This window comes from Amblyomma maculatum, chromosome 2, assembly GCF_055883805.1.
Source record: "Amblyomma maculatum isolate TAMU_Amacu chromosome 2, ASM5588380v1, whole genome shotgun sequence".
NCBI lineage: Eukaryota > Metazoa > Arthropoda > Arachnida > Ixodida > Ixodidae > Amblyomma > Amblyomma maculatum.
The window spans coordinates 39321186-39343571 of NC_139345.1; the positions used below are offsets into that span (position 1 = coordinate 39321186).

Sequence of the window (22386 nt, forward strand, 5' to 3'; positions counted from 1 at the left end):
GTAGAAACTCCACTAGTCAAGACCACTCAAGAGTGGCTAAACGCTCATGTGAATAGATTTCTTAATGCCTCATGCACTACAAAGCAAGGAATTGTCACTACGTTAATTTAAGAAAATATTTCGGCAAGACCCTTGCAACAGAAAACACTAAAACAACAAAAGTAATCTTGGTTTGCTACCAAAAGCATTTATTAATATGCCCAAACTTCTGACAACACAGTAACTCTGTGCCTCACTTGTCTTCACACTCTTTTCAAGCCTGGTCCTCTGTAGGAGCATTGGGCAGGGGTTCCTGAATGAAATCTCCACCCTGTAAAACCCAGTCCTGAAAACTTCCAGGGTACACTTTGATGCTGTTAGAAATGAAAAGGAAGAGAGAGAAAGTGAACATATGTTAGAAGTGCACATTCAAAAAAAAAAACAAATACATCCTGAGCTTTGTAATGTTCGCCTGACTGTTTCATGGTCTGTAAAACAATCATTTTGCTCGCTTCTGTTCAAGTGACTGGCAAAAGATAAGCAACAATAATTTTTTGTCCCAAAATTGAAAGCCTGCAATCCAAGGTATATACAACTGCAGAAGGTTTGATTGAACTAGTTGGTGCACTTCGACTTCTAAAAATAGCATGAAAGGAAGAACACATTCAAGAGGACAGATGCCACCGTCGACTGCTAGCACCCATCTGCTGAAGGTACATGCTTCTTTTGTGACACTTATAGAAGCTGAAAGATATGGTAGTGGGGATTTAATGTCCCAAAGTACCTCAGCCGTGAGGGAAGCCATAGTGGAGGGCTCTGGATTAATTTCAACCACCAGGAGATCTTTAACATGTGCTGAAATCACATAGCACACTGACACGTTTTGTACTTTGGCTCCATCGAAACATGGCCTCCAAGGCCAGGTTCGAAGCTGGGCACTCCAACTCAGTAGCCGAGCACCTAAGTAAGAAACCATCGCGGCGGATAGAAGCTGAAGTATGTTTAATATGCAGACTTTAACCAACTGTAGTATAACATATCAAAATGTAGCTATTTAAATGCCCTTCTAAATGCAAGAGTAATACTTATGCTCTATACATACTTCTAAGGAAAAATTTAAGAAATATAAAAAAAATCATGTATACTTAAGAAAAGCAATAAAAAATTTCACAACATACAAAAGGCAGCATAATGCCTCCTTTCTTACTTTTAAAACTATGGGTTATGCATTTGCAATTTTTGTTCTTTGATGTTAAGCCTTTAAGGACCAAGCAAAACAGGTGACTTGGAAACAAAATTTTATTAAATAAAATATTGGCATGAGTCTGCAGTAATATACACCAAAATGTAGTTATTTAGGTGGCCTTTCGAATATATACAGAATTTTTGTTTACCTTTATAAGTAACATTAAAATGTCACTCTCAGAACTTGCTTAAAAAACCCCGAGAAAGTTAAAAAAAAAGGCTTGAATACTAAAACATCACAATACGATATTTCAGGATGCAGAAGAAATACTGCATTCTCATTTATTTTTTATTAGTGGTAAAAATTTGGTGCGCATATCTGCGGATTTCTTTTTTCAGTGTTGTTCAGCAGCAGTGGTCACCATTCAGCTCCCACAGCGGTTAATGGGAGTCACACGTATTCATTCTCCCAACTGCACTAACAAAATGTAATGAAGCCAAATTAGCAAGGAACAAATATGTTATGCGGTGAAGTGCATTCTGAAGGCGGGCCATCATTTTCATCTTTGTTTTCCTGTGCTGATAGTACACCTTCCTTTTTTTTTTTTCGGTTTTCAAACCGTTCATGGTTTTGATCGGCAAGTTTTGTAGGCACTGGTGGAGTGTGATCTAGCTTGCCTTCAAAATTGAAAACCTATTCTAGAAGCTGTTCTCTGAAAGCTAGGTGCTCAAAAACCACTTGATGCTGCTCAAAAGCACTTTACACTTGTTGACGTTCTGGAGGAGCTGCCTCACATCCCTGTGTGCTGAAATTCTAGCACAGGTTGCCGACACCCTAGCAAATAGAAATAAGGTAGTAGATATGGAGAGTGGAGACGCGGAACTACTCAAGAGCAAGCTGAAGTTGAAAGCGCACTTTCATTGGGCCCCTAGTTAAAGTTCCAGGATGATATTTGCCTGATTCATAATCAAAGCTGAAACTGAAGCTTCCAAAGTTGGTTTTAGACTATTTACTACTGCTGTCATCAAAATAAATGTGTAATAGAAACAGTGGAGTCACATGAAAGCTATTAAATTCATATCTCATCCTGGCACGAGCATGACCTTGTTTTTGTTGACATTTAAGACCACTTCGTTCTGAATATACTATTTCTTGTATGTTGCCGCCCGCCTAAATAAAAGTGAACTATATGGAAACAAAGTGCAGTTGTCATAATATCTGCCTAAATGCGGCTACATATTTCATCACCCAGAAATTTGTGTTTGGCAGGGCATTAAAAATCACCGGTCATACATGACCGATTCCCTATGGCATGATCCTTGAGTTTATAGTAGCAGACTATGGTTGCACTAAATAAGCCATAAAAACTTCGAACAAGCTTTTTTCAATCTCGAGCCCCATTTACTTATGAAGAGCACATGTTGAAAACACTGACAAATGAAAACGATAGAAAATGCATCGCAGCAGAATCGGCAAACCAAAAAGTGAACCCAAAGCTGCAAAATCATGACACCAGTAACAAAGTATACTACATATAACTTCTCTATCTCATTTGGTGAGCATTTTTCAATCAGCATGTTAATCAGATATGATACAATGTTCTGTTTCTGATGTTGTATAACTTACAGATTAACCTTAGAAGTTTAAGTTTTATTTGGTGTTGAAAGAAAAAAAAGAAATATCAACTTCTTGTCAGTGCTACCGACACAAGAAAACATACAAATGAACACCTAACTGCTTGTGCATCATGGTCATGCTGGTTACACTGACTACCTTCATGAACAAAGCCAACATTTTTGTTATGGCCATTCAAGAAAAATGAATCACATCATCAAGTGGCCGTATGACGCACAAAGCAAGCCAAGCATCTACGATGCATCACTTGCATGCATCTAGACGTATCAGTGATTGAGGCCGTCGTTACTTCAGACAAGACTATACATATTGTTTGTCTATGTACGCTCGCCAATGGCCAAACTCCACGTGGCACCACTTTTCCTGATTCCTGTATTGAAATTTTGATGGAATCGTTTGTCACAGAGCATACCGGGTGTGTCATGCGATTTCTCGTAGCATATAGCATACATGTACTAGTCAAGTTGAAGGCTAGCTCGTGAGAGACAAGAATTTGAACCAATGACTTGTGTACATCCAGTTGCATGCTTTCAAACTGAAGTTACGGTAAATACGGCTCCCAGACATTTTGTGAAGCATGGCAATCTATGTGGAATATACAAAACACACCGAATACAACGCCACCAGAAAAAAAGTATGATGATGATAAGTGAAGATGACAATCTCGATCAAAAACATTTAACCCGCGGGAATATATAGCTTTTGCATTTATAAACGTAAGCCGTCTCAAGTGTGTATGCAATATATTTTATTTTATTTTTTTTTTTATTTTTTTTTTTTTTTTTTTGCATTTAGAGACTAGAAAGAGAAGAGGGTAGCACATCTGTCCCTACCACTTCACTCTGAAGGATGATGAAAGAACTGGGAGATTTCTGACAATGCACAAATTTCTAATAGAAACTATGCATTTATGAACCATCTAAGTATGAAGGTTAATTATGCACAACTAAGTAAGCAGGTAAGTGTGAAATAAGCATACTTTTGCACACGCAAGGCAGGTACCAACAACACCACACAAATTACAATTTTGTAACATCTGCCAAAATTTAAAAATTATTACAAGGGTTTCACATGACCAAGGATGCCACTGACATGCCAGCACCACATCTTCGATGCAAGCTGAATGTACTATCAGAGCTGGAACTGGTTATGAGAAATTGATGGCATGTACTATTGCACCGAAATATATTTTACAAAACTAGTCCAGCTCAGCCTAATTTGGCCCATTATGCACTGCCCCTGCAGAAAGCACAAAGAGAAAGGGGTTTGCTTCAGCGTTCTGCAGTGTGCCTTACTTTGCATTCTCACTGAACACAATCTCTACAAAGCAGAAGAATCTCATGTCCTCAATCTTGCTAAGCTTTGCTAGGGAGCCCTGCTAAACAGTTGATAAGCAAACCCCTGATACTGTATACTTTTGAAGGGGGCTGTACTTGATCTTGCATAGCTTTGTCTCTGATTATCTATTTGTACTGTGACATCTGTGTGTGCACATAGTGACACCACATATCATGCAACAGATTTGCTATGCACATCCATACATTCTTTCATGTAAGAACACTAAAATTTGGTCCAAGGGCAGCATGAACAAAAGCAAATATATATATATTACTGGATCTTGCCACTGCTGAAGAAATATCAGGCTAGAAAGCAGTATAATTTGATTCACTGGAGACTAATGGAAGCTCGAACCTGACTTGAATATAACACGCTAGGGGCCCCTCGAAATTATAGGCTACTAGAACTGCTGCGGCGCTTGCAGACTCTGCTGCAGACCAGCAGGAGTGGCCATATACCTGCATAAGGGCCTGCCTGCAGTCGCCATCAAGCTGTTTGGTACTTCCAATGGAGCTGGTGGACTATGCGCTGCAAGCTTGGATGCCAGCTTGCTAGTAGTGGCTGTCTACTTCTCGCCTACTACACTCGCCAAAGATGTTGTACATTTCCTGCATCACATATATACTGCCCACAGATCCACACCAATGTTAGTAATGGGGGACTTCAATCCAAATTTAAAGACAAACAAGAATTTCACAGCACTTATGTGATAAAAAATCCTGTTCCTCTCCCTTGTAACTCCTCCCACTGCTGTGAAAACCTCGTAAAACACTTGTATAGACCTCCTCTTTCAGAACCAGCCATTGGTGCAACAAATAGAAGGTATCTCCCTTCATGTCTCCAATGACAATGCTTCCTTTATCACAATCAAGGACTGGAAAAGGTGTCTAATTTCAAGAACGAGTATGTGTGCAAATTAAAGTGTGCTCTGTAGCTATACACACCTACATGACTCTCTAAAATTGTTTGCCTCAATATAGCGCAAAATCAAAATCCGTATAAAGAGCCGCGCTCAAATTTCATGTTAGCAAGTGTCGTAATCATCAGCACAAAAACTTAATATTAATACAAAAAGATGTGCCAACACAAACAAATGCAACAGAGTGACACAAACGCTCGACTGTATCACCCTCTAGCATTTTTTTTTTTTTGCATTGCTGCTGCTTCTTTTTGTAACATGCACCAACTAAGTCCGCACAAAGGTCTACTTGAAAAACCTAATAAATACATGAAAAGCTGTGAAGTACACATCACACAGGCACTTTTTGTAGTGAGAGATGAAAGTTACCAAAATCTGTGTTAAGGCAAAGCAGGTGGAAACAACATGCAAACAAACACTCTAGTTTTGAGAACCATGTGTCACTATAGAACCAAACAAGATGGCTAGCACAGATGAAGACGTGGTGCAGAAGTATACAGTCTGCATAACTCTACAAGCAGAATGCATTTTAATCGATACTCATTAGTTTCAATGATAGCACGCTGTATGTGAAGTGTTCATAAAACCTGTGCAACAAGTTAGGGGAAAGGAACCAAGTTGTGCCATGTCCAAAGTTAGGCTCATGTGCGTGCTTTCATAGACGAAAAGTAATCTCACTCTCACCTATGGTAGGTTCCCAGCTCCTGTAGCTTTTCTGCTGCCATCAGGGCTCGGCGACCAGAGCGACAGCTAAAGATGACATCCTTGGCAGGGTCAGGCTTGTTAGCGTTGTAAAGACGTTTGAAGTCGTCAGGTTTCTTTGCAAATGCTGCCTTCACATCTGCCACTGTAACAGGGAGGCATAAGTTATTAGACAACGAATTTCGTTCATGGCAGAAAATAGGTGTCCAAAATTATCCTTCAAATCACACACTAACACATTGTGTATATATTTAAACAATAGAAAGCTTGTATTCTTCAAGTCTGGAAAATACAGCAGAACACATGGAATATATGATACTGACTATAATTATAGTATTATCCTTACAACACTTCAATAAATGAAACTTGACAATTTTCACCCGTACAAGCATTGACAGCTGGATGTGAGGACTGATTTGGCGTGGTACAACAGACCACGAGGGGAACATATGTAAACAGTCATTCCATCACAACTCTTTTTCAAAACACCATAACAAGGCAGCTTATCTGTGCCCTATTTATACAAATAAGGTCATATTAGCTACCACATAAAAAATTAATTTCTAATCAGAATTGACCCATGACAAAAACATGGCACATATATGCGAAAGGAAGAGGTTTACCTCCTACAACATGCAATCCACATCACTTTCTAGGACATCAATGAACAAGTCATAAAAAAAGAAAAAATTGAAGAACAAAAACTGATGGCCTGATTACAGCAGTGCTTGCGAATTTCAGCAACAACTGCAGTGCAGTAAGGGTGTTTTATCTAGAACTAAATGTGAACAGAAATATTATAGAAGAATCTGAACAGTAGAACATTTAGTCAAAATATGCAGAGCAGGCAACCTTCAGAAGCAATGACAGAAAGATAGTCATGCCATGAAATTATTTTTTTTTTTTTTTTGTTTTGCATCACCTAAGTATAAGTGAGCACTGGCATCAATCAGTAAGCAAAAATCAAGTGCGGCGATGATAAAATTGAAAAGCTGGACTGGCACTCATGGCATCTCCTGAACAAAATACGTACAAGTGCGGACATAAGCAAACAAATCCCGCTTTTCCACTCAAACTACAACCATGCCTTCTGTGTTCAAGATAAGAAAACATGATTTGTCTGAGTGAAAGCACACTGGTGCCCACTACCTTGCAAAGGAGCAAAGGTATTTTTATCAACAATCTTATATGACCTCACATGCAGCTCCAGTCTTATTTTAAACTAGTGTCCAAACGTTTCCTTTAAGACCATTTTCTGCCAGCGGAATGTCTTTATAGTAGCAACATTCACAAGCAGTTAGACCCTTACTAAGAGCCAGTTACAAGAAAAGAATATGTTCACTTGCATGGAATGTTGACTGATCCTGGAATTCTGCCATCTTCAGCAAGCTCCTTTGGCTCACGAACATCAACCACAACCCCACGGTTCTTGTCTTTTAAAACAGCCTTGACTTGTTCAAATTTCACTTCCGGAAACTTTGCCTTTACTTCAGTCATCTTGGGTCCTAAAAAAATGGACAGCTTTCTTAAGCAATTTTTACACACATGCAGCAAAAGAAAAATGGAGGGAAATAACAGCACAATGAAATTAACAGGCAACCTTTAGCATGAAACAAAATAAGGTGGGAGTTCTACTGGCTAGCACTGTATCATCATGCGTCAATTATAATTGAATAATTCGAATATCCGCAGCACAACACACCATTTCAACAAAATCGATATCAGTCATTCTGCTCCTTGATACAAAAGTATGAAAACTTGTGAAAAAGAGGTAACAAATCAATATCGCCACCTGAATCCAAGTTACGTGAATGCTTTTACTGCACCTCGTGGGATTCTGCGCGGCTTTTCAATGCGGTCAGCGGAGGTCAGCGGACAGCATCACCGCTTGCATTAAAGCACTTTCAGAAAGTGGCAATGATGCAGTCTGCAACACGGACACTGGTGTACTGCTGCTCCTGAAAACGTACGTCTCACCTGAGTGCTTGGACCTCGGAATTCTGTGCGGCCTTTTAATTATTCGCTGCGTGCCATCTGAAGGCCCAAAAAAGAGAAACACAGCACAAACGAGAAACGCAGCTGCGTAGCGCATGTCAATCTTGGTGTTCGCAGCACGCTTTAGAAGTAACGAATGGGCTACAAATGCGTAGTCGTCGTCTTTTTCTGCATCGCTTTCCTGTTGACACTCAGCGCGCGATTCTCCACCCAGAAACCGGAATGACCGGAAGAGCAATTTAAAAAGCCACCTACGTCTCTTAACAGTAAGCGGTCTTCCCGAGTGTAGAGAACCCAAACCCAGGTAAAAGAGTACGAGTTTTCATGCACAGACGCATACTTACGCGACCTCGACCTTGGCCGAGCAGCTTACAGTGCAGTCCGGCCACAGGCCGCACTCACAAGATATTTGCGCATATCGATTCGAAGAAAACTTCTATCATTCTCTCAAAACGTACTGCAGTTATCAGTGGGTTCTTGAATAGACGCAGCACTCGTTAGAGAGCGACGAACGCCGCTGTTGGCGTTGTCATGACGACAATGACGACTGAGTGCACGCAAAACGTTGCTGCACACTCGCACATTTCGCGGCTGCACTGCTACACGCAAAACTTTTAAACTGCCATATTGCTAGTGCAATCTAACGGTGAGTTGAAGCGGTTTTACGTTTTGCTATGTTTTACTGCTTTACCGGCTTTAGGTGTTTTTCCTTCCTCCAGGCTTTAGGCGCTTTAGGTCAGGTTCACTTTGGCCGTCAAAACAATTTTATTTTCTGTCAGATTTTGTTACCTTGAACAGAAAGAGCCCCAGCTAGGGTGTCTACCCCAGCTCGACTATTTTTATTCTCATAAAAGAAAGTTGTCTTTTGACTGTAGTTTCATGTTTCTTTTAATTTGCTGCTTGCTCGGTTAGAATAGAGCAAGATTAGGGGAAATGACCTTAGCCTCAGATCCATCGTCATCACCATCTTCATCTGCTCAGCTGGCTACAGTGGCTAGCCACTGTAAGCTGGCATCAGCCAGCTTCAGCTGTTTGAAACAAGTTGAACGAAAGTTGAACAACCGCACGACGTGGTAGGCAGAACAAGAACGCACGGTTAGAACGGTTTCGTTTACTTCTGTGGAGTGGAAAACCTCCTCCTGTGACAACACGCACACTGAGCATAATAACCTCCAATGAAAACTGTGGTGACCCTCGATGGTAGTAGCGTAACGGCAGCCTAGCTGGCACGTGCTTTCCCGCCTAGTTTACGGCAAACTGGGCATTAATTGAAGAGATTCACGCGCATTTAGTTTCAAATCTCTATAGTCAGGTCTCGCGGGAGAGCAATTGTTTTGGTAGGCCATTGCCAATCCGCAGTTGCCGGGTGCTACTTCCGGCTCTGCTGTAGTGGCGGTAATTCAGCGGTTTTTAGCAACCGCGGCAAAAAAACAACAACAAAAAATCATTTTTATGTTCATGTGTAACAGTGAAAGAACAGTTTTCTCTCACTTCCCGCCCGCCTTTTCTTTTTTCAGCTGGCAACATTTTCTTAGAGTTGCTTAGAAGAGATGATTGTAGCCGTAGCACAGTTTTGCAACGTGCATATTTATTTTGAAATTTGCACGCGTGCAGGCACTCGAATTGTTTACACATTTTTGACCTGCACGCACATCACAGAAATATTCCACTTTTTTTTTTTTTTTTTTTTCTGGTGGATGCAGGTTCCTGCTAGTAAAAAGCACTGAGAACATGCACAGCTCCTCAATTATACATGTATTTAGTATGTAGCTATGTAAAATATTGCAATGCGCATCGTGGATTGTATCCAAAGTTCCCTTGTCCTCTTGCTGGATGAGACGTACTGCAATTCAAATATGACTGGGGGCTCGCTGAGAATATATGGGCGGGAAGGCTTGAGACACTTATTTGTGCGTACATGTAACATTGTGTTCATGCATATAATCATTGGCTTGATGTACAACTTTTTATTCTTTCTTTTGCGGTTGTTGCCACTGTAGGTTATGGCACTGTGCCAGCTGCAGGGCACACTGATTGTTAGAACTTCCCAGGGATTCCAAACTTATGGGACAATTCTCAAAAGCCTTGCCTACCACCAGAAGCAGGGTAATGTTCTTTGCTGTTGCTGCTTTGCTGCTTCGCTTTGCTGCTTCAGTGCATAGAATACAGCATTTGGGGAGCAAAAATGAACTGCGAGAGTAGCATTCTTCTTTAAAATGGAAGAGCTTTATTTTGACCCATGTATTGATATTTAAACTTAAGGTTGCATATGCCAAGTTGTCTTATTCATTAGTGGGAACTAGGAATTCTGACCCTCCTCATTTCTCTAAACCAGAAAGGCTTTTAGTTGCCAACCATTTATGGTATGGCTACATAGTCATTTCTGCTTGTGCAAATAGTGGTGGCAGTTTAGAAGACCACGGAGTATCCTTTGTGGGCCATATTTGGCCAACTCTGCTATTCTTGTCAATTCTCTGCGAATAACGTACTTGAACCTGCTGTATGAAACTGTCTATGCCTAGTGTTTTGTTCTAAACATTGTCACCCTCTTAATTGTTACTGTGCTCTTCTTTCACTGTCTTTCATGAAGGTCACTTTTGATTAGGCTCTTCTCTTTCCATCAATAAGCAGCATGTCTGATTGTATCACATCATTTTCACTGATGCAGTACAAGCCATACTGATACAACAGTCATGGCTGAGGTATCTCATGCTGTGCTGTGCATGTTACATTGTTACTTAAGTTTTGAATCCCAAGATAGCTTTAATGTAAATCATATTGTCATTAATCAGGCTGTTACAAAGTAACTTACTGGACTCTGAAGCTGTCATGAAGTGATGCATTTAGCTACACATTTCATTGAAATCCTGGAATAGAGGGCAGAATTATTAATGATATGATGAGGTAACTTTTTTTAATGAGCAACAAATATGCTAGCTACATTGCAAAAGAACTGGTTAACACAACTATGGTAAAGAACTGTGCTTGCAAGTACTCTATTGTCCTCTTCAAGGACATGGCTTAAAGCCTAGTTTACAACAGGTATCTCATCCTTCTGTTCAAGGGTATAGCTGGAAACTTAGCTTGCCAGTATTTGCTTTTCAAAACCATACTTGTGTGAATGTGGCTTCATGTTATTAGTAAGGTCGTCTTATTGACAATGTGCTAACACAGGTGCACATGTTTTACGTTATGATATTGCTCTAGTTAACTGAACATGCTATGTAACATGAAAGTTTAACCTCAGTATAAAAGCACCTTAGAAGCCATAGATATGTTGCAATATGTTCATAATCCCTGAAATCGACATCTGCACGCTTTGCTCGAATGTTATTTTCAGCATGCATGTGCCTCCGTTCAAGATCTGTAAGCAGCATATGTTTGATGCAATCCTTTAAAACAAGCATTACGAAGAGTATGCTACTCAGCAGTGCTGGACAAAGGAGCATATCACTTCAACCAACAAAAGGTCTGTGTGATGTAGGCTAACACTTTCAGTGAGAAAATGTGGCCACTGTGTGTGTCTGATTAGTATTTTTCCCTGTGTTTGGTCAAGTTAGAAATCGAAAACATTTCCCTGTTTGCCTGACCTTAATTTAAAAAAAAATACAGTCATAGGTATATTGCTCCTTGTGGGCTGGCAGGGTGTGAAAACTACATAATGTTCATACAGTGTTGTAGCAGCCCATATAAATTCATGTGCTATGCAAGCCCATAGGCTAAAATCTTTAGCAGCCCTGGTGTCTGTGTTGTGTTTGTATAAAAACTGGAAATAACTTTTATGGTCTGATAGGCATTATGTTCACATTTGTTCGCACTATGATTCAGTGCCGTAGGTCCCTGCACCAGTTTACGAGTTTTAAATGTTTTATCAATAAAATTAAATAACTACTCAATTTTGTTTTGTGCCAAATTATGTACAATTTAACCATTTTGTTTTTAGAGAAACCAGACTGCATGACTTTTTTTATAAGCAAATCAGGGATGGGAGCTAGTTGGTTGAACGTTTTTAGAAAACTATGTGCTATGCTATAACCAGACGTACAAGGAAGCAGGGTAACTAACGTACACAAGACATGACAGGGTTACATTTAAAACAGTCCAGGCGCATCCTCTGATAAAAGAAATCTCGCAACCTATGCACATACGCTCCTTTATTAGTTTTATCTCATCACTAGGTAGCATAACTGAAGCTCATCTCCAACTTCCCATATCTGAAACGCTTTTATTATTTCTCTTTCTTGTGAATAGCCTAAGATGGTATTTCCTTCAAATTTTGGTGCACATTTGTGTTTTCCACAACGGGGTGCAAGGTTTCCAGGGTTAGTAATCCTAACTATATACAGTGTTCCTTTAACCTCATGTTCAGACTCATGCCGGTTTGGTCTATGTAACTCATTCCGTACGACAAGAAAATGTTATAAACAATGTAATTATCTTAAAATGACTTTTTATTATCTCAAAAATTTATGAAATTGTCCCTTCAGAGTGCATTTAAAATTTCTGGACTAATGTTAAGCAAAACGCAGCCAACAATAAGAGCGTATACATCTCTCTATTACCAAGCCTTTAAATGCTACTGAATAGAGATGTGTGAATTGACCCTGTGGAGAAAGTCTGGGCATATTGCCTCATTGCTCTGCACTGGTGTAACGTGTATCAAGATTTATGTGTGTTACAGCAGCAGAATATCTTGAGGAACTGAACAGGTGTGCAGGTAATGATCCTGATATATGCATTGTGTGCAACAAAGTAAGGAATTAGCAAAAAATTACAATACACTGCATTGATTAACTGGTCTACAGGTTGACTGACAATTTCACTACCTAGAACTCAAATGAATGAGCTCAAGTGGGAGACGTGTATGCAATCCTTATTTGCATTGCTTTTGTTTTATTGTGAGTGTTAAAAGCCTCGCTCTCTGGAACATATGGCATCAGCATTGTCGGTGTTATGAGTGAAAAATGACGGGCATTGCTCTGGCAGGTGGTAGCTGGCAGCTGACGCAGGCGAGCAGTGACTGGTCGTAGTGTTTTGTGGCTTCTCTTGACGACGTGACATGGCTGACTTGGCAGGAGCTGCCAAGTTGGGTTTCCCATTTCAGATAGAAGGGTGAAAGAATCAAACCTTCCAGGACCCTTGCATTCCAAGTTAGACATGCTACCCATGGGTCGCACAGGCATGTTCGTACAGCTTGGTTAAGCGGGGCTTTACGTCAGGTGGTCCTTCACATGATGCTGTGTACGACTGTATGCTAATGAGTATGTGTGAGATATAGAGGCACAGATTAAAAGATTAGTGTTTAAGCGCGAGCTGCAAAGTGCGGGATTGTGAACGAGAATTATCAAGGGGAGCTGCGGATGGGAGCTAGAATTACTGTTGCATCATATCCTTAAGGGTGGCACTCCCCCACAAAGTTCGTACCCACGATGCCCAAGCAGTGGGAGTAATGAAGAAAAGTTTGAACTTCTTACATTTAATTACTGCTCCGTTTCAGTTTCCTAAGAAATTATGATTACTCTGATTAAAATGAGTGAATGAGGGAATTCTGAATGCCTGGGAATGATAATGCTACCAACATGTATTGAGGTATATCTATTTGATCAATATAGTGGTTCGAAATCACTGCAACACCTTCTGATTTTACAGAGCAGAATTATTGAAGGTTTAGGTCACTTTGCCAGTAGAATTAGTTTTTGTAGTGAGTGATCTTTTGACTGGTGTTTTGAATCGTTGCCAGCTTACGCTCAGACTTTGCATTCAAATATATGTTTGAAAATGTAGTTTTTGCAGTATTGCATAACAATGGGGTGACGTGTTTCTGAAAGCATTAATTAAAGCTAGTTACATTTGTAGCCTTTATTATATGTGATTCACTAGGCATCATTTCCAAGGTTATGAAGCTTGCAGGCAGGGGTGGATTTAGGAGCACTCTTGGGGGAAGCAGCTGGAGGAAAGGTGTTGTCCCATTTGAACTAGTACTTATTTCTTGGACTGTCTGTTGAAAAAGAAGGGGGGGGGGGGGGGTGCAGTATGATTTTCCTATGTAAATTTTCACACTTTAGAGGGAGCTATCCCCATCCCCTTATAAATCTGCCCATGCTTGAAAATCTTGCTGCAAAGCCTAGTACCTGTGCTGTATTGCTGAGTACAACCTTACAAGTTCAATGCTAACCATAAAGCTGCATTTCATTGAAGGTGTATTAGGTGTATTGCAAAAGTGCTTAAGTACTGAGGTTTCAGTTACACATCAAAGAACATTAAATGGTTAAAATTAATCCAGAGGACTTGTCTGCAGTGTGCCTTATAGCCTACAGTCGTCTTTTGGCACATAAGGTTCATCAGTTAATCAATTAACTCAAAGCATGCATCTTTAGAGTGAGTCTTTAAATGCGAGACATTTTGTTGACACAACTTGCTTGCACAGTGTAGAGTCTGTGTTTTTACTAACAGTGTTCCATAGGGAAAGATTATTACAATAACACTGTTTTTCTTTGATCAGCCTATAGTACAGACCAGAGTGAAGACACTGCCTCATTGGAGACCCTGAGTGAGTTTTTAGAGCTCCATGCTTTGTCATCGGTGAAAAGTAGAACCATTATACAGTTGCTAGGGGGACAGTTTGCATCATTAGTGTCCTCGAAGGGGCGGTGCTAGTGGACTAATGAGAGCGTATGTTATTCCGGGTCATTAGCCATGCTAACTTTGGTTCAGTTGAGCAGCTCACTGAAGGTTTGTTTGCAAAGCAATTATTGGTAGAAGGAACATTGTGAAGGAGAAGTGGAGAAGGGCTCTGCTATATAGTGGCTTAGCGTTTCCATCTGAGCCACTTTGCCACGAGAACCTCAGGAGCAGTCTTCCACAATGGCTGATGGAGGTAAAGTCTTATTAATTTGTCACTCTGCTGAACCACATAGAGTAATATTTCTGAGTACTTTAGTTCAAAGAAATGGCCTGCAATAGCGCAATTTTTTTTGTTCTGGATATTTGACAAAATTGATTGCATTTCTACTTTAATTTTAGGCATTAGTACAATAAGTGCTATATGCCTTGGCAGATTTTAATGCATCCTGAATGTTCACTTCTTGGCAAGGTTTCTAGTAATTTTATTAAGTCCTCTGATTACATTTTTTTTACTGCAGTAACTGTAACATAGGACTGAAGATGATGTGATAGTTGAGGGTTATTCATGGGAAAGTTTTTGTTACATCTGTAACTTTGTTCTTATTGTTGTCACTGCGAGAAGAAAATTATTCCTTTTGCACTTTTTTGTCAGAAACATAAAAAAAGAAATGTTTTAATGAACTGTCTCTTTAACATACTCCGTTACTGCTGGAATCTAAAGTGTTGTAAATTAGAACACTAAAATGGACTAAAATTTTATTAGTTGCTTCACTTTGTACTTCTTGTTACCTGAGACTTCACTATTGCAGGGAGGTAAAATACTTGAAACAAACATCTAGACAGAAAGGTACCTGCTGTTCTGTGTTGTCTATTCTTTTGTTATGCAGCATACTGCTTTGCCATGGAATCTCACAGGGGTTGTGCTTCTCTCATATAATAACCAGATTTTCATGTTGTCTGATCTGTTGTGGGCTTTTAAAGGAGTCCATTCAGTATAGACGTTTGGTTGGTGTCAGGTGGGTTGTCAAAATAGAATACGGCAAGCGTAGATGATTGCATGATAGTAAAACTGGCAGTACTGTTTCATGTATTTTTCGTGTATTTTTAAACAATGTAGAACTTCTGTATAGTTTATGGCTATTATCATTGCTTGCAATGACGCATGCATCTGTCATGCGTCATGCAGCGCCACTAGTAACCTAACTCATTATTAGCCTTGCAGGTTATCAATTCTTCAAGTGGCTACTTGTAACAAATGGCTGAGGCTATCAGTATTGCTTTGCTGTAGTCAAATACAACTCAAGAAGAAATGGCAAATTATCCCCAAAGGCTAATTTTCATGGCATTGTGGTTAATTTCCATGATCTGACAGCATGGATTCCCTTAATCTGATTAATTGTGGCATCATTTAAATTGGTCAATGTCATTGGCTCAAGGACCTCCTTTGAGGGTCATCTGCCGCTGTTCTTAAGTTGCACCCGATTATAGCGAGAAATTTTGTGCATTGTAGGAAGCAGGGAAAAACCCAATAAATGGCTGGGTAGTACTGTTGCAGAAACAAAAAGGGATAAGCTTGTTTATTTACCTTGAATCACTTTTATGATCATCTATACTAGTGGGCTTTTTCTAGTGCTTTTGCTGAAATTAGGCTCATGCTTGAAGTGCTGACCATATTAGGGGACTAAACAGAAAAGTTAAGAAATGATTTTACTGGAAGGAAGTAAATTAAAAAAAAGGTGTTTGTTTTTTAACACCCAAGTCTTGTACAGGTTGTGACTATGAAGAGGTGAAGGATCTACTTCAGAAGGGAAAAGCTTTCTTTGTTGATGTGAGAGAACCCAAGGAACTTGTTAATGACGGGCGTATACCAGGTGCTGTCAACATCCCTCGTGAGTAGTGAAATTCGTTTCATGTTTTCATTAGTACTTCTTGCCTTTTTCATTCGTGCATATATCTAGAATGCAATATCTCAGTGCACAAAGGTTACTTGGCCTTTGATTTGTTGAATCTTGGTCGTGAAGTAAAACATCTGAAGGAGAAACGGAGGACAACATATTTAATTTATTTAAGAGGTAGATATCAATGCATTAATGTTCCTGGGGTAATGCATTGCATCTTGTTTATAAATATGTAATAAATATAAGCAGTCAACATTCTCTTCTAAGTGTACTGGAATAAGTTCAGCTAGGAAATTGTAGACAGTTGGACGGAACTGGCTGGCACTGGTTCGAAATTAAACACATCATTTTATGGAATGCCTTTTCCAAGTATAAAGCAATAACTTGCAGTTGTAAAAAAATGATAGCATCTTGCATTGTAATGCTATCATTGCAGATATCATATAATTACACACTTCATTTGATGAGTTACATCTTTTCAGTGGGGAAATTTACGTACAACCTTCGTAAAATATATACAGCTCAGGGGGTTTGCTTCTAAGCGTGTAATGAGGCTCATTGCACACCTTCAACATTCACAAACTTACAGATGATGAGAGATCTTATTCTTATCCTATTCAAGCATAACTATTCCAGAAGTGCATCCAGCAGCTTCTTTACAGGGCTTAGAGATGAACTCTTTGGGCTGTATATTTTTGACAAAGACTATATATACATTTAATGGTTTGGACATTGTTGTTGTTGCTTTCTGAAGCTAGTGAACAAATTATGTTAGACTGGCTTGATTGTAATGCTCTCTAAATCTGCATTTGCTTGCCTTTTCGCTGTGCATAGTAAACGACGTTGGTGCTGCATTGGAAATGTCACCAGAGAAGTTCAAGGAAAAGTATGGTCGGGAGAAGCCTTCCCCTGATGACCCTAATGTCATCTTCTCGTGTCGAAAAGGTGTACGGGCTACAAGTGCCATGCAGACAGCTCACAGCAAGGGTTACCATGCGTAAGCCAACTTGAGTTTTGTATACCTTTTAATTGTGAGTGGTGACTCCGGCTTATGTTGCGGTCAAGTGTGCATGTTGTCACACACTGGTCTGCCTGACTGACCTGAAGAGAAATAGTGAAATTGGGCACCTGACCAGCTGAAAGTAGGGCAAGTACAGGTATATGGTCCAGTTCAGTCTCTTTACCTGTGCATATTAATCAATAGTAGTGCTTAATTGTGCTTTAAGCCAAGCAGTGTTTGCACGTGCAATTTGAAAAGAAAGTTACTTTGGAATAGTCTACTTACTCCTGAATCACTGCTCATGCTTTGCACAAAATTACATTGTAACAGAATCTCATGTAAGGGCATCATAATCATCAACAGTAGCAGCCAGATTATACCCACACTGCAGGGCAAAGGCCTCTCCCATATTACTTCATACTCCAACCAATCCGGTCCTGTGCTAGCTGCATTCACTTGATCTCTGCGAACTTCTTAACCTCATCTGCCCACCTAACTTTCTGTCTCCCTCTGCTACGCTTTCCTTCCCTTGAAATCAAATTTGTTACCCTTGCGACCATTTGTTATCCTCTCTTCACACTACATACTCTGCTCATGCCCATTTCTTCTTGACTTCTATTAGAATGTCATTAACTCGAGTTATTTCTCTGACCTACTCTGCACACTTCCAATCTCTTAACGCTACACCTACCATGTCCCGCTTCATAGCTCTCTTTGTTGTCCTCAGCAGGGCATAGAGTGTGATAATTCATGTAGCAGAGAATTTCAGCTAGGCTATTATCCAGAACTTATTGAACTATAACAGCTTGACCCAGATATAATAATTTTGTTTATGGGGTTTAATGCCTCAAAACAAATCAGGCTATGAGGGACATCGTCGTGGAGGGCTATTGTTAATTTCGACCATCTTGGGTTCTTTACTGTGGATTAACATCGCACACTACATGGGCACTCTGCATTTTCCTACATCAAAATGCAACTTTCATGGCTGCTGTGATCAAAATCAGAACCTGGCTTCCTGGTTTAGTAGTCGGATACCCTAATCAGTGAAGCATCATGATATGGCATATTACGCCCAGGCCATATGTAGAAAAAAATTTTGCATCAGACAGTGATAATCAAAAATGGTTTACGAATAGTACATACAGTTGCTTGAAAAATTTGTTTCCATTGATCTTGAGCTTTCAATATTTTTCCACATTTTAATATAGATGTGGTGGAAGAGCTGGTTTCACAATTTTTCTGTGCAAACATTTTAGTGGTGACATAGATGCTGTGTCAAACTGCAGCACTGAAGATTTGCCTGCACTATGAACAATTTTTGGTTTCATCCATCCTCTGTGACATTGTATCTTAGGCTTTATAAAGAGGTACAGAACATAATTTTCTGCTGGAACGAACTTGAAATGTCCAGGAAGGGATCTGTCTGCTCTGTTAATGTTAATGTGGAACCAGATGTTTTGTGATGCCTCTAGCAATTCTTTCATTATGTGGGTAAAACCTTTTTTCTTGATTTACTGTTATGAGTTTTTTCATGAAAGGTATTTATAAGAGATTATTGTGCTATTCACAAGAACCTTTTTTTTGCTTGACATCAGAGCAGAGCTGGCAGAAAAGTAGCCTCTCATGCACAGAATTCTGAAATGGGGGTTTTAGAACAATTTGACTTGGCCTGCAGTAAAGAAAATGGAGTCTGAGGCAAAATTGTACACATTAAACGTCTGTATATTGTTTAGCAGTGGTAATTCATGACTGTCTCATGTGATTTGCTATTGCAACCTGCCTCAATCAGATACACCATATTTCAACCCTTTCTTCTGGATTTTGTAGTGATCAATCAATTTCTTTGTTTATACTTTTGGGGATCGTCTTTGTGTAGGTTTTTATGCACCTGTTCTCCATGCGACAAATGCAGTGCCCGGTTCTACAGAGGCAGCTTTTGTGACTGGGAGGAGCGTGGAGGAGAGGTGATCAAGGGCTGACTTGAACCACCCGCCGCAAAGTTTGCTTTGACCCTCCCAAGCAACTTTGCAAGGTTATCTACACATCCTAGTTCTTAGGTTATTTGATGTTGCTGTTCTGCTTTATAGGTGTGCGATCAACAGAGTAGACCAGCCAGATATCCGTGTTAGAGGAGGCACTGGCAAAGAAGCACATCCAGAGAAAATTCTGTAATTAAGCACAGTGTGCACCCCAGTTCAAGTTACGTATTTTTAAAATGGCACTGACAACTTTGACAAGCAGTGGACCATTTTACTTTGTTTGGACAAGTCAGATCTAATTTCATTGCCTTCTTTTGCTGACTAAAGTGCTTGTTGTTTTTAGAGCTCTTCTATAAATGTCTAAATGCTAATGTTAGCCTGCTGTTGGCGAGCTTCTAGTTTCCGTAGCATGCAAGGTGAACATTTTTACATACAAAATCTTCATCTTGTGTCAACGTTGTGTTGAGAAAGAGGCTGTTTTAAGGTTATTCAGGACATATGTTTGACAGAACCCCTTTGAACTAGCAGACAACCAACCACGCATGTCAACTTAGCAGTTATGATTGGGTTGAATACTCTTTGATAACAGCTCTTTGTTCTCAGTAAAACTCAATTCCTCGCACTTTTTTGGCTATGTTGAGCATCATTTGGCAGCAGAAGATGCATTTATTGCCGCGATAACTCTCTTAAAATGAAAGTTTTTTCTTACCAATAATCCAAAGTAGACTGTCATTACATCATGGCGTAATCAACTGATAGAGGCCAAACTTCGATTTGTCCTCAATGTGACTCTAAATTTGGTCACTTTTATATGATCTACATGTCATAATTTTGAGTTTATAGAATAATAAACTGCACTTGTGCATTACGAATGACATGTGTCTGCTTAATTATTATTCCCTTGCACTGAACATTGTATGTGCTTGCAGGAATTCGAGCAGCTTGGAGCTCATTGCTTTACAGCAACAGAAGCGTCCTTTTTCAGCAAAACTGTTCTAAGTCTGTACGCAAAACCTATATGACTGTTGTGTTCCCGCCACCTCATCACCATTGCCCACTCGTAACCAAAATGCATGAGGTTCGTGACTACGGTGAGTGTACAAGTTTAAATATGGCCACCCTGCCAGTCGTTTTCACTACGCACCTCAAGGAGGCACTCACCGCCTGTGAGTCATCCACGCAGTAGGTTTAGTGCCTACCTATCATCTTATTGGGCACGTGCTCTGCCTTAAAACAAAACCTCAACTGTTCTACGGTCGAGCTTGTTTATGGAACCTCCTTACGCCTCCCTGCTGACTTCTTGGACCCTTCGCCCTCCCCTCCTTATCCCATCAAATACATGCTGCTTTTTCTGCAGTGTTCCGCAGCCATCGATTACAACCGCCACGCCCTGCACCGACTCGTCGAACTTACATGTCATCAGCCCTCAACAGTGCTACCCATGTTTTTGTGCGACAAGACTCGCACCGCCGCCCTCTTCAGCTGCGCTACTTAGGCCCATTTTGGTTTCTGGATTGGCACCCACCTCGTATATCATAGATATTGACAGTTCGGATGATACTGTCATCTTGGAACGACTGAAGCTTGCTTATTATTTCCGCAACGGTGTCTCTTCTTCCATTCTCGCTAGCCTTTCTGCGACTATCTCGCCACTTCCTCGTATTCATTGCCACCCCGACACACTTCTCTCTCTCCTTGCTCTGCACCTCGCTAGGGGGGCAGGGACTGTAGCAGAACCCTCTCTGGACAAGGAGGGTGGCAGAAAAAGAAAGGACAAGGGCCGCGTGCCGGTGTACTCGGGGTAGAAAAATAAAACCTTTCGTTCAGTCCACATTTGACTGGTCCAGGTCCTGTTTCCTGACAGCGCTCTACAACAACAACACCTAGGCATTGCTTGTACCGTTTGTTTAGTGCCTCACTGTTCGTGCCTGCGGCAGCGCGAACAGAACAAGCCATCATTAATGTCACTGCCTTGTAGAACAAAAGTGCCACTCAGGGACAAAAAAGCACGCGCCGCCACACTTACTGGAAGCCACCTGTTGTCGCGGGGCGTAAGGTACGTGCAGAAGGCGATTGGTACTTCCTTCTGGGTTCTGCCGAAACACTAGTATAAGAGGGTTTCATTTATTAAGCCATCGACATCATAGGTGATATATATTTTGCATAGATATGTATAAAACCAACCGATATGGAGCGATTTCTCGCTCGAAAAACTGGCGAACAGTTGCCAGTCGATATGTTGCTGGCGGCCTTTCGCGCTCCATCAAGCCGGGCTTGATATTTTCGCCGGGAGTGCGGGTGATCGCGGCCAACGCGAGCTGTCAGCGCGGACCAATCAACGCGACCACCGTCCGATGTTAGCACTTCCTCCACCACCGTCTGCGCCACCCGCAAGCCGTCCGCACCGACGGCACGGCGAATCCCTTTCGTCAACGTCAGAAAAGTGTGCTGAAATTTAGACCGATAGCTCTACCTGTCCAGTTACAAACCCAAGGACCGTTTGGTTCCCTCCTGGTGACCTTGAAGGTGAGTCAAGGTCACGATTTCATGCTTGCCTATCGATAGGTCTCGCCCAGTCTGTTATGCTAAGGTAAATGGTTATCTGGTTCATGACGACTACTGCACTTTACCCGACTACTTACCTCAGACCTTGAAAGGTGATTGATTCTAGATAATGTCAGAGGTCACTTGGTAGACGTGTGGTGACGTCAGCTGAACGCGTGTAATTAGCAAAACCAAACAAATCGTTCGTCAGGCCTGAACCACGTTTAACCACTGCTAATCTGCGTTGTTCTCGTGAATGACTCGATTGTCAAAAGTAAGTCCTTTTTGAAGGTCGCTGATCCGGAACGAGTTTCTGGTAGGAGCGACAGCTGCGATACAAGCAAGTTTATACTCGGTGTCAGCTGCCGACGTTGCGGCGCGGCTGCTCTGGACTGCTGCTATATATAAAGACTCGCTGTAATTGACCATACAGTCTTACCATACCATAATGAATTTAAACTGAGAACATTACCTTGAAAATTTCATGAAAAAGTATAGCAACATTATTTCCGTTTATCGAGCTCCTGACAGCGGATATGATGCTGGACGTACGCCAAAAGACCCGGCGTAAACTCCCGTTTCTA

At 40.7% G+C, this 22386-nt stretch overlaps 2 protein-coding genes across 12 annotated transcripts; one reads left to right on the forward strand and one right to left on the reverse strand.

Annotated features, from left to right (window-relative positions):
* Positions 1-165: 165 nt before the first annotated feature.
* On the reverse strand, positions 166-8499 carry LOC146198440 (rhodanese domain-containing protein CG4456-like). 5 transcript variants are annotated; one of them, XM_084593956.1, is made up of 4 exons: positions 8446-8499; positions 7106-7264; positions 5742-5904; positions 166-353 (listed from the first exon to the last, which is right to left on the reverse strand). In XM_084593956.1, exons 2-4 carry the CDS (start codon positions 7254-7256, stop codon positions 254-256), a joined length of 414 nt encoding a protein of 137 aa, XP_084450082.1. In that variant the 5' UTR covers positions 7257-7264; positions 8446-8499; the 3' UTR covers positions 166-253. The 5 variants fall into 5 exon arrangements, with proteins under 5 accessions (XP_084450082.1, XP_084450081.1, XP_084450079.1 ...); XM_084593955.1 differs by lacking the exon at positions 8446-8499 and adding an exon at positions 8213-8252; XM_084593953.1 differs by lacking the exon at positions 8446-8499 and adding an exon at positions 8099-8252.
* Positions 8283-20133, forward strand: LOC146198441 (rhodanese domain-containing protein CG4456-like). Of its 7 annotated transcripts, none has more exons than XM_084593948.1 (7): positions 8283-8400; positions 9755-9860; positions 11095-11223; positions 14257-14304; positions 16148-16267; positions 17111-17273; positions 19192-20133. In XM_084593948.1, the coding sequence occupies exons 2-7, from the start codon at positions 9758-9760 to the stop codon at positions 19256-19258; spliced, it is 630 nt and encodes a 209-aa protein (XP_084450074.1). In that variant the 5' UTR covers positions 8283-8400; positions 9755-9757; the 3' UTR covers positions 19259-20133. The 7 variants fall into 7 exon arrangements, with proteins under 7 accessions (XP_084450074.1, XP_084450077.1, XP_084450076.1 ...); XM_084593947.1 differs by lacking the exon at positions 8283-8400 and adding an exon at positions 8695-8849; XM_084593945.1 differs by lacking the exon at positions 8283-8400 and adding an exon at positions 9527-9664.
* The last annotated feature ends 2253 nt before the right edge of the window (positions 20134-22386 follow it).